Source organism: Anoplolepis gracilipes, chromosome 17 (genome assembly GCF_047496725.1).
Source record: "Anoplolepis gracilipes chromosome 17, ASM4749672v1, whole genome shotgun sequence".
Lineage (NCBI taxonomy): Eukaryota > Metazoa > Arthropoda > Insecta > Hymenoptera > Formicidae > Anoplolepis > Anoplolepis gracilipes.
The window spans coordinates 340,993-357,501 of record NC_132986.1 but is presented as its reverse complement, the minus strand read 5'-3'; the positions used below and the strand labels follow the sequence as shown (position 1 = coordinate 357,501).

General features: G+C 29.6%; 6 protein-coding genes across 11 annotated transcripts in view; 3 read left to right on the top strand and 3 right to left on the bottom strand.

Moving 5' to 3' along the window:
* Positions 1 to 794: 794 nt before the first annotated feature.
* Positions 795 to 2,580, bottom strand: LOC140675154 (uncharacterized). Of its 2 annotated transcripts, XM_072909274.1 has the most exons (3): positions 2,430 to 2,580; positions 1,692 to 1,971; positions 795 to 1,248 (listed from the first exon to the last, which is right to left on the bottom strand). In XM_072909274.1, the coding sequence occupies exons 2-3, from the start codon at positions 1,967 to 1,969 to the stop codon at positions 888 to 890; spliced, it is 639 nt and encodes a 212-aa protein (XP_072765375.1). In that variant the 5' UTR covers positions 1,970 to 1,971; positions 2,430 to 2,580; the 3' UTR covers positions 795 to 887. The 2 variants fall into 2 exon arrangements, with proteins under 2 accessions (XP_072765375.1, XP_072765374.1); XM_072909273.1 differs by lacking the exon at positions 2,430 to 2,580 and having other exon boundaries at positions 1,692 to 1,981.
* A 287-nt stretch (positions 2,581 to 2,867) lies between these two features.
* Positions 2,868 to 7,063, top strand: LOC140675157 (carnitine O-acetyltransferase-like). Of its 2 annotated transcripts, none has more exons than XM_072909278.1 (13): positions 2,868 to 3,089; positions 3,485 to 3,563; positions 3,633 to 3,763; positions 3,870 to 4,005; positions 4,091 to 4,263; positions 4,338 to 4,491; positions 4,557 to 4,722; positions 4,837 to 5,024; positions 5,135 to 5,235; positions 5,304 to 5,429; positions 5,514 to 5,841; positions 6,376 to 6,513; positions 6,597 to 7,063. In XM_072909278.1, the coding sequence occupies exons 1-13, from the start codon at positions 3,082 to 3,084 to the stop codon at positions 6,792 to 6,794; spliced, it is 1,926 nt and encodes a 641-aa protein (XP_072765379.1). In that variant the 5' UTR covers positions 2,868 to 3,081; the 3' UTR covers positions 6,795 to 7,063. The 2 variants fall into 2 exon arrangements, with proteins under 2 accessions (XP_072765379.1, XP_072765378.1); XM_072909277.1 differs by lacking the exon at positions 2,868 to 3,089 and adding an exon at positions 3,235 to 3,290.
* O-fut1 (O-fucosyltransferase 1) lies at positions 6,525 to 8,715 on the bottom strand. The gene is made up of 5 exons (XM_072909279.1): positions 8,337 to 8,715; positions 8,126 to 8,249; positions 7,686 to 8,056; positions 7,373 to 7,609; positions 6,525 to 7,298 (listed from the first exon to the last, which is right to left on the bottom strand). The coding sequence occupies exons 1-5, from the start codon at positions 8,553 to 8,555 to the stop codon at positions 7,101 to 7,103; spliced, it is 1,149 nt and encodes a 382-aa protein (XP_072765380.1). The 5' UTR covers positions 8,556 to 8,715; the 3' UTR covers positions 6,525 to 7,100.
* A 559-nt stretch (positions 8,716 to 9,274) lies between these two features.
* LOC140675238 (serine/threonine-protein phosphatase 2A activator) lies at positions 9,275 to 11,397 on the bottom strand. Of its 2 annotated transcripts, XM_072909502.1 has the most exons (9): positions 11,257 to 11,397; positions 11,095 to 11,158; positions 10,938 to 11,023; positions 10,617 to 10,820; positions 10,320 to 10,537; positions 10,080 to 10,204; positions 9,799 to 9,899; positions 9,589 to 9,696; positions 9,275 to 9,517 (listed from the first exon to the last, which is right to left on the bottom strand). In XM_072909502.1, exons 2-9 carry the CDS (start codon positions 11,138 to 11,140, stop codon positions 9,365 to 9,367), a joined length of 1,041 nt encoding a protein of 346 aa, XP_072765603.1. In that variant the 5' UTR covers positions 11,141 to 11,158; positions 11,257 to 11,397; the 3' UTR covers positions 9,275 to 9,364. The 2 variants fall into 2 exon arrangements, with proteins under 2 accessions (XP_072765603.1, XP_072765602.1); XM_072909501.1 differs by having other exon boundaries at positions 11,095 to 11,345.
* A 277-nt stretch (positions 11,398 to 11,674) lies between these two features.
* On the top strand, positions 11,675 to 15,109 carry Marcal1 (SWI/SNF-related matrix-associated actin-dependent regulator of chromatin subfamily A-like protein 1). Of its 3 annotated transcripts, none has more exons than XM_072909486.1 (12): positions 11,675 to 12,030; positions 12,121 to 12,434; positions 12,511 to 12,626; positions 12,702 to 12,814; positions 12,895 to 13,029; positions 13,097 to 13,274; positions 13,342 to 13,505; positions 13,578 to 13,769; positions 13,860 to 14,015; positions 14,097 to 14,204; positions 14,305 to 14,479; positions 14,607 to 15,109. In XM_072909486.1, exons 1-12 carry the CDS (start codon positions 11,996 to 11,998, stop codon positions 14,985 to 14,987), a joined length of 2,067 nt encoding a protein of 688 aa, XP_072765587.1. In that variant the 5' UTR covers positions 11,675 to 11,995; the 3' UTR covers positions 14,988 to 15,109. The 3 variants fall into 3 exon arrangements, with proteins under 3 accessions (XP_072765587.1, XP_072765589.1, XP_072765590.1); XM_072909488.1 differs by having other exon boundaries at positions 13,605 to 13,769; positions 14,607 to 15,108; XM_072909489.1 differs by having other exon boundaries at positions 12,117 to 12,434; positions 14,607 to 15,108.
* Positions 15,110 to 15,455: 346 nt separating this feature from the next.
* Miga (mitoguardin) overlaps positions 15,456 to 16,509 on the top strand; it is a 28,590-nt gene continuing 27,536 nt past the window's right edge. Inside the window, exons 1-3 of the mRNA XM_072909503.1 lie at positions 15,456 to 15,554; positions 15,746 to 15,896; positions 16,028 to 16,171. Coding sequence (XP_072765604.1) covers positions 15,462 to 15,554; positions 15,746 to 15,896; positions 16,028 to 16,171 — 388 coding nt within the window. The 5' untranslated portion in view covers positions 15,456 to 15,461. The remainder of the gene's footprint in view (positions 15,555 to 15,745; positions 15,897 to 16,027; positions 16,172 to 16,509) is intronic.

The window sequence follows — 16,509 nt, the reverse complement described above, 5'->3', positions numbered from 1 at the left end:
AGTAAAAAAATAACACAAGGTCAAATAGTATAATACAAGTAAATATAATAATAAACTTAATAATTAAAATTGAGATTAAAATGTATTAAATACTCAAACTGATCAATAATAATAAAAAAATGTACTACACAGAAAAAATAAATATATAAATGTTACTATAATACAATTTTATATTTGAAGTTTAGTAATAATAAAACTTAATATTATATTTTTCTTTTTTTTCAAAACATAATTATCAAATCAGAATAAAATGTATAAAAAATTCTAAATCTTTAAAAAATTTGTACAATTTATAAAAATATTTACATTACATATATTTTTTTTTAAATAGTGGAAAATAATATTGTTTATGGATTATATGAATGGATATTTATTAAGATATCAACAAAACTGCACATATAATTTATCATATATTTCAAATCACTTCACTGTTATTATTACATCTTAAGAGATAATCTTATTATCAAAAGAAATAGAAATTATTATTCATATATATGATGTTAAATCTATATTAAATAGTTGTAATACAAAACTAATCATCAAGAAAAGCTGCGCGTTCGAATTACAAAATTTTTATTAAAAAAAGTAAATGAAAATCCACTAATCCAATAATTATGTAATTTTCTTATTAGTCATCTTACAAAACGACACTTATATAAATGCAATTAAATAATTAGAAATATCATAACGTTACACAAGTACAACTATACATTTTCTCTGCAACAGAAAACATGTATTTCAAAAATCATTATTTCCTTAAAACAAAGACAAATTAACCGAAAGGAGAAAAATAGGTTAAATAAATTTATATTTTGTAATTATGTGCAATAGTAATACAAAATATTTAAAAAATTATACAATGTAATAATTATGAACAGTATACATATTTAAAGATATAAACGAATACAAGTTTTTAATGTTATAGCTTTTTTACAGGTTGGGCAACGTTTATATGTGCGAATAGATTCTTTCAAACATTTTGCACAAAATAAATGTCCACAACGAGTAGTAGTGGGATTTAAATTAGAAGATAATATTTCAAGACATACTGGACATGTTAAAGATACTGGCATATTATTATCTGACTGAATGTAATATTTATTTACTTCTTGTCCATCTATATCTTTCTCTGTATCTTTATCTTGTTTATCTGTTTCTTCTTTATCATTTTCAATAACACTGTCAATAGTCACAATTTCATTATTGCTCGGAACATCGTAACACATGCTTGTTCTCATTGTCAAATCTCTAAAAAAAATATTTTATAATCATAAAAATCATATAAAGTGTGTGCATAAAAAAATTAGGGCTCTATACAGTATCTTTTAAGTTAACAAAAATTTGTATAAATTTATACCAAAAAAAAATCAAACATTAGAATATATAATACTGAACAAATAAAAAAGTCAAGTAAAAATAAACAATAATCATTAGTTATTAATTAAAACCAATAAAAATAATCTTATTAATAAGTCATTAATCTTTTATAATTCTTTAATAAAGATTTTCTGAACATATATAAAGAATTTCTAAACATAAAATATTGATCTCTTATATAAATCTACTTAAGATCATATTAAAATATTATTTTAATTATCTTACGACGTTGTTTTGACCTTAATATTTTTTAGCACTTTGTCTATTTCTATTAATCTTTGGTAGGAAATAAGCAAAATATATTATATACAAACCCTCGAATATTTTGTTTCCTTCCTAGAATTATAGGGGATAAGACTTCTCTATGTGCGACACGTCTATGTACTCTAGATGACCTAGTTGTATGACGACTTGTAGATGCATTTTCAGTACGTCTATGACGTGATTGTAAAGATCTTCTTGGTGAGTCTTTTGTTAAATCAATAACATCAATCAAAGTGGCTGATGTACTATTTGTATTTGTGTCTTCTGGATTATTTATACTTGTATCTTCAATAGAGATTGTTATATCTGCATCCACAGCTGTATCCATATCTGTATGCATATCATTTGAGATTTTAATAACATATAAATTACAATAATTTTTGTTATTATAGCAATCTATTTTCACATCTTTGATTAGCGATTATAATGCAAGAAATTAAATTATATAACATTTATTTTTATTATAAAAGTTATTACTAAAGTTACTAAAATTATTATTTAAAAAAATCGACGAAATTTATTTCAATTTGTTTTACTTAAGAAATAATATTGTTTAATACAATAACAAAAATTAATTGAATTATGATATTAATTGAAGAATACCTCCAACTTATAAAAGTCATTTAATATCTGTGTATTTGATTTAACGTGTATGCGAGGAGGTTAGATTACAAATAGGAATGACATATGTAATTATATTTTTGTCAAATCGTTATTCGACAAAAAAAAAAAAAATATATATTTTATCATCATTTATTATTAGCGAGCATTAAATTAAAGACGCGTACCTGTTTCGAGAAGTCCGTTCCAAAACTATATTATTATCTTTTTTATTTCGCTCGTTGAAACGTTTTAAATGTTTAGTTGTCTTTCACTTTAACACAATCGCGCATAATCGATAGCAAATTGATAATTGGCCCTTGGAACAATGGTTTACTAAATTATACTAGATCGCTAACTTGGTAGAAAAAAAACACGAATCACGCGTTCATCAGAACAGCTGTTCAGTTGTCGTCTTGTCAATATTCGACGTTGACTTGTCAGTTCCAAGAGTAAGAACCAATCACGTTCGATTGCTACTAAGGTTCTGCTCATTTTCAATTGGGCAGAATTCCGGGGCTGTATTCGAAAAACATCACTCGTGTAAACACACTAATATATATCTGTCCTTGTTCAATTTTTAATAAATGACAAAGATAGAATGACACTCTGAACGCACGAAAGTAGTTCTCGAACGCGCAGCCCGGGTTTAATATAAATACTGTGATAAGCATTAATGATAATGAGAGAATGTCTCGCATGCATAATAAATACAAAAAATAAGATTGACACAAGTGACACGACATTCCTGCTTTTACTTCCTGAATTGATTGGCTTCAACGAGTTTGTGCATTAATATTTTTTGATTGCTCGAAGAAAAAAGATTTTTATTTTTACTATATGGACGCGTATGTATATTTGTTCTTATTTATTTATTCCAATTCTAATAATAAGATGATATACATCGTTATATACAATATTATACAATCATTTCAATTATGCTGATCGGTCCAAGGTCCAAGGTGCAATATGCAATATGCATCCTGTAATTTAATGTAATGTAGGAGAATGGTGGGGTTGTCAATTGATTACCGCGCGTATTTAGGCCCGTATGTGCGGGTGACATCTCTCTGTAGAGATATTTTTAAAACTTTCGACATTTAACAGAGAGATATATATTTTGCAAATTGCGAGCTACATATTAAACACACAACTCATTTAATATTCGTTATTATTTATTATCCATCTGTGATTCCGTTCGTTTTTTTTGAAAATATCAATAATAAATTATTTCTTTTTTTAGCATTACAGTGGAATTAACCTCAAGTTTTTTAGAGAAACCAACTATGTACAAAGTATTATCTAACGTGTCAAAATATACAGTGAGTATATAAATTACCAAATTTTTATACGGTACTAAAAACTTTAAGTAAAGTTGATTGAATCAACAGGTCTACAATGAATTGCGTAAAACACCATTGATTCTTCATGGACCATCTATAACGACTTTAAATCTAAATAAGCAACCACTTCCCAAACAACCTGTTCCTGATCTCAAGCAAACTGCAGAACGTTATTTGAGGTACATGTCTATTCTTTTTCATTTTTAAAAAAACATTATCTATGTAAATAAATAATTATTACAGGTGTGTGTTTTAAATAAATTATTTATACTTTATTTATTACAGGTCTTTAAGGCCATTGTTGACTGATGAAGAACATAAAAATACAGAGAGAATTGTAAATGAATTTATAAGCAATACTGGCATAGGACCTCAATTACATGCTAAATTATTGGAGAGATACCAAAACACTGATAATTGGGTACTTATCATACATATACATTTCAATTGGATAGTATCAGTTAGATAAATAATGTATATCACAATTGATGTTTATTCATTTTTAGATGAAAGAATGGTGGTTGCAAGTTGCATACTTGGGATATCGTACTCCTGTCATTGTACATTCCAGTCCCGGAACTGTTGGACCACCAATTGCTTTCAATAGACCGGATGATGTCTATTTATTTGCGGCGCGTCTCGTTACTGGAGTTTGCAATTACAATGAGATGATCAAGAGGCAAGTTTTACATAGAGCTTGTAATATTCTTTTGTATCTCTCCAATATATTTATTTTTGATCGCGACATTGCAGTGGAAAGATGAAACAAGAAATGGCTCGTAATGATCCGCTTGACATGCAGCCTTATGGCATGATACTTGGCACGCACAGGCAGCCCAACAAAATGATTGATAAACTGTTGCATACAGACGAGGCCAAACACATAATAATCATAAGCAATAATCATGTGAGTATAATTATTTAAGTGGAAAGAGATTTATATTTGGATACATTCTATTTTTTATATTACAGTTTTTTAAACTTTGCATTGTCGATAAAAACGGCATTTTAAGTGAGAGTAAACTCGTGTCTGCTATAAAAGATATCGCAGATCGTTCATGTATGCCAGGAAAGCCTGTAGGAATTTTAACTGGGAATGACAGAGATACCTGGGCAAAGGATCATAGTTTACTTTTAGGTTTCTTTCAATTTACTTTTGTATATCCTTATATAAGTTGCAATTGCAGCCTTTTAAATTGTATCTGCATATATTTATCATCTATTAAATTATGATTATATTGTATTTTTTCAGAACTGGGTAATAACAAAAGTATAATCAAGGATATAGAAACGTCCTTATTTATACTGTGTTTGGACAAACATATACCTAAAGACATTTTTAAGGAAAAAAATAATGCTTCGGTTAGAGCAGTTCAGTCTCTAACAGGCTTCAACAGCTGTTTAAATGCAGGCAACAGATGGCATGATAAAACTGTGCAGGTGAAGCATCTCTGACTAATAAATATGAATTATAAATTAAAAATAGAATTTAAAATTGATGAGATATTTGAAATTATATCTCAATGTATAGATAAAGAAATATTTTACAGTATATACTATCTGCGGATGGTTACATTGGTATGGAATATGAACATAGCCCATGTGAGGGTGTTCCAGTTGCTGTTCTTCATGATTATATATTAAAATACATGTAAATAATAATCACATGTAAATAAATAATCCATCTCTCTCATAATATACATAAAAATTTATTTTCAGAGCAGCAAGAGAAAATGGCGCAAAGTGCGGAGACTCTAAAGACTTCCCCAGAGCAGAGTTATTAAAATTCGAAACTAACAATGCCATAGAAAATGCAATTGAGAAAGCTAATGATACAGTTGACAAGTAGATAGTTGATTATCTCTGAAAGATTGTATCTCTCTCACATTAGAATACTGTTAAAAAGTATAATAAATACAATCTTTTCAGACTCTCAGATGATACAGACATGGAATGTTTTACGTTCGACAAGTTCGGTGCAGACGCGATAAAAGCGATTAAACTGAGTCCCGATAGTTTCATCCAGATTGCGATGCAAGTGACCTTCTACAACTTGCAAAGAAAACCGCCAGCACATTACGAAACTGCGGCATTACGAAGATTCATTAATGCCAGAACCGAATGCATCAGATCCACTTGCACAGAGTCTGTCGAATTTGCAAAAATGTTGCTCCACGACGCTGACTGCAAGACCAAAGCGCAAAAGAAAGAAATGATGATCAAAGCTATAAACGCTCACAAAGAACTAGCTGGACAAGTGAGACATGTTTCTCTATTTAAATTACAGCGTATCTTTAATCATGTTTTAACAATTTAGTACATAAAATGCAGACAGTACTGGATTTACACATACGCTAGATAAACTGCGGTTTAGAACCTAACAAAATTTAAAAAAAATTTTTACACTCTGTATATGTATCAAGTTTTATCAAAATCAAAATTTTCGATTCGCGAGGTTCCCTTGTTAATATAAAAAAATTTTTAAATGTATCTTTGTCATTTGAAGATATCATAACAGATTTCGCGATAAAGGAAGCACGGAAACATGTTTTAAATAAAATTCGATCTCGTTATTTTATGTGATTCCTATGCAAGATTAATTAAAAAAGTAAAAAATAAATATAAAAATATATGAAAACATTTGCATATTATCGTTCGCGTCCTTCTTTCTTTTTTCTTTTCTTTGGGCTTGTTTAAACTCTGTAGAGAAGGAGATGTTAGTAGGAAACCTCTTTAAGACAAAAATGTAGATCTGATCTTGGATAAAGATCTTATGATTTTTTTCTTGCAGGCTGCGATAGGTCAAGGTGTCGATCGACATTTGTTTGGCTTGAAAATGATAGCACAGAGTGAAGGAATACAGCTTCCAGAATTGTATAAGGATATTGGTTACACCAAAAGTACTTATTTCAATTTAACATCGAGTCAGGTAATTCAAAATCATTCTTAAAATATTTTAATCTCAAGAACCAAGGGCATAAATTCATATAAATTGTTTTTTTTTATTTAAAGGTACCATATACTTCAGCATCTTTTATGTGCTATGGACCGGTTGTTCCCGACGGTTACGGTTGCTGTTACAATCCACGACCGAAAGATATTCTATTCGCCTGTTCCTCGTTTAAATCTTGCGAAAAGACTAACACAAAAGACTTTGCTTGTGTTTTACAACAGACGCTGTGTGACATGCGAGACATAGGAAGTGAATAATATTGTACAAAAATAATTTTACTGTTCAGTCAAGATGCATATTTTTAAATGCAATATCTATCAAACAAAATAGAGTGTCTTGTCAAGCAGATTTGTATTTTTTATACTTTTTTATCAGGAAATGTATATTATAATTGAGAATAAAAAATACTTTGCAAAATATTGCCCTGCTTGACTCGGCTTACTCCGTGCGCTTTTTACAATTGTATTTTTTTCAAAGATAATTACTAACTTTTTAAATATATTAAATTATAAAAAATGATAAAAAATTGCCCATTATTCGTATCATCATATTACTTTACAACATTACAATTCTGAGTGAAAGGTGGGAGATCTTTCATTAGGAAAGCCCCAGAAAAATGTCGGAAATCCCTTGACTTCTCTTTCTCTGGCTACAAAAGCGGAAAAGGAAGAAATGCAATTTCCTATGAAATAATTGGCCCTTCCGAGAATTGCTAAATCCAAATGAGGCGATGCCGGCGGTTCTTGTCGAAACACTGGTATCTACATAAATAGAGATGACAATGTGAAAGAATAATCATTAATAACAACATAATAATGATATGGTACAAATTTACCTTCATACGTGCTAAAGCCTCTCCAAGTTTATCTAACATGTGATTACTGTCAGATGCCACGAACACCGATTTGACATCATTGCCATTACGAATGACACGTTTCAGATGACGTACTATCAATTCGAACGATGGTAAGCACATAGACATGGTTGCTTTGCCACGTTCGTTGCGATATCCAAGGCACTGAGGCGCGGCAAAAAGATTCGGCGTGAATGATATATGTTCACAGGCGCGTACCTGAAGATGACATAATAGAAAAACATTATTTTCTAGGATAATTAAATTTGTATTAAAATGTAATAAGTACAATTACCCAATCAATTCCATTCCGCAAATGTATGCCAACAAATGCACCTTTTGGTAATTTTTCTTTTATAAACTCTTTTGCTTTATCAAGCATATCGTCGTTCCAATTGAGACACTTTTGTAGATGCTTGTTTTCAAGTTGCACTGGAAAACTGCCAGGTGCACCTGTGAATGCCAACACTGGCCAGGTGACGGCTGGATAGCGTTTTTGCCACTGTATCTTCATATCTGTATGATACACATCATAATGGAGCGGACCATAAAATTCTGACCGAAAAAAATCTACATTATACGTATCCCAAAAGGGACCAAATGGATTTCCTTGTTTCGCATTGCAGGACTCCCCATTGCTTCCTGTACGAATCGAATAACAAAATGCTAAGGAGAAATTACAGAGATGTAAAATGTTTATTTCTGTTTAAAAAGATTAATATCTATAAAACTTACATACTCTTTCCTCAGGTGGCCACATTCTTGGTGCAAGGTCCCTCATAAAGTCCTCCATCAATAATGCTTTGTGGCAGCTTTGTACTTGTGAAATGTTAAAATAACTATCAAAAGGTACTTGTATCTAAAAAATAAAATCGGATTTGGACATATCGAGCAATGTTAATGTCAAATATTGCAAATGACATTTGTATGGAAATGTATCGCTTACAGATTTGCTTTCTCCAGTACGATATTCGACCCAAGCTGGTAACAGTAGAGTACGATTCAAAGCCTTGGCAAATCCTAAGGCTCCTAAAAAATGATCTGCTTGATTGCCGAAACGTCCCATGCAGGGACAATAGGCAATATAGCCGTTTATGTCAATGTCAACATCTTGGCAGTAGACGACGTTTATAAAAAATAATATAAAAATTGATATCTTTAACATCGTAATAAATTATACTTAATACTCTTAGTCCTCTATATAATACTATGTATCAATAATTGAACTTTTTTGACAGTTTATATCACACACAAAAGGAGCATGAAAATGCGTGTAAAACGTAAATAAAACAATCCTTCTCAGACATATTTTTTTCTTCCAATTTCCATCAATATCTACGCATGCGCGATAAACCAAAACAACTCTGGTTTCCACGGAAACAAACATTGATTAGAAATATATGAGAACTCGAGCATCATGGGAAAATATGGGACTTTCCTAGCAAGAGACATAGGTTAATAAAATGTCATATAATTGGTTATCGAATAGAGACTTTTTAGTCTCAAAAATATTTCTATTTGATAGCCAATCATGTGTTTCTTGAATGGCCACATAAATTGGGAAATAATTTTTCAAGAATATTCACACAAATAAAAATTCAATATTCAAAATAAAATAATATCTTAATCTTACAAATTTTAATTTACAATATTTTTACACAACACAAGTTTATATCTTTATTGAAATGCTTACAAAATTATTTTATGCTTATAATACAATTAAATGCAATAAATTTGTATCATTGAATAATTATATCATATAATTCAGTGTATAAAAATATCATCTCTTATGTAATTGTGAATAAACACAAATTTCTGATAAGCTAAAGAAACACATTCAAAGTTAACAAAAGCATTATGGAATGGGATGTTGAAATGCGTGAGAATAATGTATAATTTTATTACAAGTACTGAGAAATGTAATAAAATATGCCACAGTAATAATTATATTTAGTCATATCAATGCATATCATTTTATTGCGATGTTACTGACGATGGTGGTGGTGGTGGTGGTGGTGGTGGTGCATTGAGACGAGCTCCTCTGTAGTTCGGAGGAGCATTCATTGGCGTTAATGGTAATAAAGAGCCAAAGAAGACATGTTGAATAACAGGAAACTTTTCTAACACCTGAGAAACAAAAATAAGAGATAATTTTTTCTTCTTTCAGAGTCCAATATATGATTATTTCATTAAATTACCTCTGCTTTATACATTTTGATAAGACCACTGTTTACTTTTGGCCATGTGGATACTGCGCTAACGTTCCACAATTGATTCGAATGTTCGGCAAAAGGTCCTATTTTCACCTAATGAAACATAAGCAAATATTAAAATGTAGATTTTAATTTTTGCAGATTTATTATCAATAAGAACATAGTACTTTATATTTGTATAAAATCTCTTTATACCTTTAAAATAAATTCAATGCAGCCAAGGAACATGTATTTTTTACTGTAAGAGTCTATAACAGCTTGGTCTACAAAATGACGAGGTTCTATCCGAGGATGTCCTAAAATATTACATCATATAAAATATTAATATATTTATAAATATTATTAATTTATTAATATATATATATATATATATATATATATATATATATATATATATATATGTGTATAATTAAAATTTATACTAAAAAATAAATTCTATAAAATTTACTATATTATATTACTAAAAAAATTAATACCAGTAAGCTGAGAACTTCCCCATATAAAGGGCACAAATTGATAATCATCTAAGCTCCAAACACCATGACTACCAGCTGGTTCCATACGATACGTTAACTGAAGTCTACGTTCCAATTCAAGATACCTTTAACATATAAGAAAAACGATTTAAAAGATTATTTAAGTAATTAAATAATCCCCCTAAAAAATAAAATTGCATAAAATAGCAAATCAGACAAATTACTAAAAATTAAAAGTACCTATTAAACACTTTTATTACAACAGCAACTTTATCATCTTCTTTGAAAGCCCCTATCTTAAACATGCAGCAAAGAAACATGAGAAAAGCCATTTCATGGCCTGTTCCATAGTCTATACGAGTTGGATTTCCAAAGCTCTCATATAAATACTGAACTATCTCTAGGATTGCACGATGCAATTTTTCTGGTAACACTTGCTTCAATTCCTCTACCGCATTCTGTAATAGAAAAGTCGGTTGTAAACAGAAATTATCTAAATTTTAATAATTTTTTAATAAAACATTGATGCACACAAACCTGCTGCAGTCTTTCATGCCATATACGAAATGATTTATTACCAAATCGTTGAGGCTGTTCAGTCGGTGGAATTTCTGTTATCCATTCATCAAATTTGTTTAACATCTGTACAACATTGTTCACTAAAGGAGACTGTGGACACTCTGCATCCAAAGCTTTGCCTTGAACAGCTTCATTTAACGCTAAAATAAATCCCAAGTATTCCTACAAATAAGATTTCATTATATAAAAGTATAAAAAGAAATATTCCAGCAATATAATAATGTTGTAAAATATAAACAAGTTAAAATAAACAATAAATAAATGCAGAAATTATCTTACAAAGTATGCTTCAGATTTTTGCCAAACTGCTATGTCAGTAGGTACCTTAATACGCTTTTGTGGCACAACAAATTCATGTTGGTCGGCTAAAATAAAAAAAACATTAACATAAGTATCTTATAAAATTTCAGTTACAGTCTTTATAAAAAATACGTACGTAATAATTGTGCTTCTTTCACAGGAAACTTTGGTGTTGCCATCATGAATGTTAAAAAAATTTACTGTAATTTATTAACAAGGTTATTAAACAACAAAAAACAACAGTAGGTTTTTCACCACTGAAAGTATTTCCTTTAAACGTATTATTAAGGGTATTTACACGATTGTCCTGTAAATAAGTAAACTACGCATCCACAGACGATATGTCATTCATAACTTTACAACGAAACGAAGACAATTATTACTAAAATAGGTGCTTTTCATTTAGCGACAAAAAAAACAATAACGACTTGTGTCGCTTAAATGAAAAGCAGCCAATTTATGGTTTTAAAAGTGAGAGCCAATCACATTCGGTTGCTGCCAAAAGCGATTGAGTTAGAGATCCTATAATAATTTATATTATATTATTATTTATATTATTATATTATATTAAATTATTAAATTAGATTTATTTATTATAGAATCTTTAGATGGAGTCCGCTGAATGTGCCCAAAATTTCGAAACGTTTGATTGACGTTTCTCGCGGCGCATGCGCGGTAGCGGTGACAGGTAAAGTTTGCCGCGCTTGCGCAGAAAACCCAGTTAGTCTCGCGCACTTGTACAAATACGAAGTTTAACCTTTTCACTGAAAACTCAGAAAATTTATAATTTATTCTCTTATGGACTCTTCACTTATTTATAAAAATAATGTACTTAATGTTTTGAGCAATGACATATGGTTCGAACAAGTTTTCATGATTAATAACAATAATGCAGTTTTATTTTTGTTTCACACACACACACGTGATAATACACCCACATACTAACCATACGTATACATATGATATTTACAAAATATAGAGCTATCTTGTTTTGATATAAAGAAACAAAATATATATTTATTTTTTATAGTTATTGAATGTATCAGAAAAAGGATATAAATAGACATAATGGGTATAATCTTCTAACAATTTTTTTATGGATTAATACTTTAAAGTAGCAGTAAAAAAAAAAAAATAAAAGAATTGCCTTTTTCATAGATAGAAAATGTTCACTTGAAGAAATTGAGAAGAAGCGTTTGCTGGCATTGCAAAGGAGGCAACAAGCTTTGCTGAAAATACAAACTACACCCAGCAGTAGTCCAGTACAACAACCAAAATATAATAATAGTACAAATGTTATGAGACCAAATAAGTTGAATAATCGTTTCAATCCTATGGAAACAAAGAATTTTTTTAATCGAACGGTTGTGACAGGCAAATGTTATATGATCAGCGGCGAGAGATTTGCATTAGAAACATCATCGTTTGCGTCTTCAGTTATTGAAACGTTCAAAACAGTGCCAAGTAGATCATACGGTAATAACAAAGTTATGCATTAACTTGAGCGGCAAATATATGCATTTGTAATATTTATTTTTATTTAATTTTTCAGACGTAAAATCTAGAATATGGAATTTTCATATCAACGATCATGACAGTTTAATACAGAAACTGATGCATCATGAATCTAATATATCTGTCACAAGAATACCACAGACTGTTCTGCAGGTAATTATAGATAACATATTAATGCAAAGTATAATATAAAATATAAAAATGGATTGTAAAAATATCTTTTTTTAGATATTCAAGAAAAGTTTAAAGTCGGATGATGAAAATATATTCAAACAAGATCTATCAAAAATTGATAAAAAATTAATAGACAGTTTAATGCCATTTCAACAAGATGGCATCTGGTAAATTTTATAGTAATTATGTATATATTTATATTTTTATATATATATTTTTTTATTGATATGTAATAAATTTATTCTAGCTTTGGTATATCAAAAAATGGTCGTTGCATAATTGCAGATGATATGGGTTTAGGGAAAACTATACAAGCGTTAGGCATAGCACATTATTTCCAAGAAAGCTGGCCACTTTTAATTGTAGTTCCTTCATCAGTTAGGTAAATATTCTATGATGCATATAATGAAAAAATAACAATAAAAATACTATAAAGGTACTTGATTTAGGTATCAATGGTCTGAAGCAATATATGAATTCTTACCATCTATACCTATGCATTATGTTCACCATTTTGCAAGTGCAAGAGACTGTATTGGAGATGATAAGGTCACTATAATTTCGTACGATTTATTAGCGCGAGCTGTACATACTTTTGAGAAACATATATTTGGATTTGTCATTTTGGTAAGTTAAAGTTTATAAATTAATAAAACAAATACTGCTGCTATTTTACTTAACGAATGAATCGCAGGATGAATCTCACGTGTTGAAGAGCAATAAAACTGCAAGATTTCAAGCTGCTCAACGGATATGTACTCATGCGCGTCATGTTATTTTGCTCACCGGGACTCCGGCATTGTCAAGGCCGATTGAATTGCATTCTCAAATAAGTTTGATTTTACCACGTTTTATGAGGTATTTTTACAGACAACACAGTGAAATATTTTACATAAATATTTGTATATATTAAATATTATATATGTGCAGATTTTTATTAGAGGCATTATCTTGCAGTTATGAAGATTATGGTGTACGATACTGCGCAGGGCAGAGAAGTGTATTTGGTTGGGACTTTACAGGTTCTTCAAATATGCAAGAGTTACAATCATTGCTGAAGATCACTTGCATGATTCGAAGGTTGAAAGTTGACGTGTTAAGCCAATTGCCATCTAAGATAAGGTTTTGAGAGAAAACATTTTTCCAGTATAAATAATTTTGAAAAAATTTTATGATATGAATGTGTTTTTGATATACATCTGCATGTTTTAGGCAAGTGATTATTTTAGATCCAACTTTGATCAAAACTCGTAAGCGAATGAACGAAATGTCGAAACAATTACAGACAAACATTACAAATTCGGAGAGGCATAATACTCTATTACAATATTATACCGACTCCAGTTTTGCAAGATTAAAAGGAGTATGGTATGTTCATAAATACAGTAAAATTATATTTCTTCAAAAATAAACAATATGTTTTAATAAATTTTAATATCGACTTTATAGCGATTACGTTACCAATTTATTTGAAAATAAGAGAAAATGCCTTTTATATGCTCATCATCAAAACATTTTGGATGCCATTTGCAAGGTCGCTGAATCTATGAATATAAAGTGAGTACTTATAATTATAAATCTAAATTTATACATATATTCTTATATTTAAACTTATGAAAAATTCTTTCCCTATTCGTTCCTTTTTTTAATTTTACAGATTTATAAGAATAGATGGCAAAACTAATCCGGAGCAAAGAAAACAACAAATTGATCAATTTCAAGAACAGGATGACTGCTTGGCAGCAGTTTTGTCAATTACAGCTGCAAATGCAGGTGTTACATTAACGGCTGCGCATCTCGTAGTCTTTACCGAGTTATTCTGGAACCCTGGTGTAATTAATATTCATATCAAGCAGACATTAACATAATATATATATTTAAATTTATTTAAATATATTATTTTAACGACATAAACATAATATAATATATATTTTACTTGATTGTGTGAAATTATTTCAGATTTTATGCCAGGCGGAAGACAGAGTGCATAGAATTGGACAAAACGATAACGTTATAATACAATATTTGGTGGCGAAAGACACCGCAGACGATTACATATGGCCTTTGATAAAAAAGAAGTTGAATGTTTTAAATGCGGCTGGTCTCGATCAAGATTTATCGATAGACAATGTTGACATAACGGCGCAGAAAGAACACGGACAACAAGATCTAATTTCCTTTATGAATATATCTTTGTCACCGGGAATGAAATCGCAATCTCAGAAAGATAACAAACAGGACAACGATTCAGGAGCATCTACCTCCACAAATGATCTTAAACAATTACTCGAAGTGGATGAAGAATATTTTGATTCCTGTAGTTGGGACGATATTGCTTAATTGTGTAATGGTTACGTTAAATGTTCTATTTTTTATACAAAAAAAACTATTTGCTACGTTAAAAAAAATAAAGATCTGTTTCAGATGTAAGTTTAGATAAGTATCACAGTAAAAATGTGTTTTTTTTTATTTGTTTTATTTATATTATTAAAGAAACAATTTTATTTTAAATTTTTTTAATAAAATTGTAATTTAAATTTTAATATAATTATAATTTTAATATAATAATTAAATTTTATAAAATAATTTTGTTTTATAAAATAATTTTATTTTATAAAATTTATTTTACCTGTCTTATCGATGTACTCTTGCCAATTGTACCTATAGTCTGTAGTAATGTTTGACAGATGGCAGTTTCCACGTGACTGAGCTCTCGACAACTCTCTTGTCGCTCTCTAGAGTCCGTGATCATCGGTTTGTTGGCGCGCGCGTGAATTTTGGTTTAATATTGTTTATAATAGAAAGTGAGTGACAATGTCTCTTTTTAATGTTCGGCAATTCTTCGGTACTTTATATCAACGTTATATGTTCTCGTTACCGACAATATACTTTTCTCGTACGCAAAAGGTAAGAATGAATTGTCGGCTTTTCGAGGTTATAGCAAATATTTTAATTATTTGTACTCTGCCCTGTTACATAATAATAATTAAAAAAGTTACAATATATAATAAAATCATATAAAAATTTTATTATTATAATGCCTATTTATTACACCCAAAAACATAAATCTATTTATTAATTCTACATGTTTTTTTTAGATTTTTATCATATGCTTTGCTGGTGGTTCAATACTACTGGGAGGATTAGCACAGTTTTTGAAGAGACGGCGAAGACATCCTCTCCCACCTTCCAGGAGACCTTTCAGAGATTACAAAACAAGATTAGCAAGTGCTAAGAATTCCAATTTCGGTAATACTTTTGTAATATTGTAATGTTACGTAAATTATACAATTAAACACATTTTGGATAAATATTTGTATAAACTATTAATGATTATATAAACAAAATAAAATGAGCAATATTATTTATATCGCTACTAGATGTATTGTCACAAGCATCTTGGGCAAGGAGAAGCGAAGCCAGTACTAGGAGTCATATCAGTGATCGTGCATCGCTCATCTCTTCTGTGCCAGGAGGTCCAGACGATGATGTAAGACTTACTCCGCAGCAATATGGCGTCCTTGGTGAGTCTTTGAAAGTTATTAATATTTTTTTTTACATATACACATGTTTTATTCATAGAAAAAAAAATAGTTAGCGTTTAATTCTAATATAATCTCTTGTATTGCAAAGTTATTTCGATTTGTTTTTAATATTATTTTTAGTTTGGAATGTTCAAAAAATTTCAAGTGTAAAGATAAAAATGTAAAAAAATGTAAATGCAAAAATGCAATATAAAAGAACTCCTAAAATCTCTGTCAAAATAATATAGAAATGATAAACATTGTGTACTTTTATCTTTTATCTTACAATATTATCGATGCATTTTGCTTGTAATTCATTGTAAGAATCCTTGTAAGAA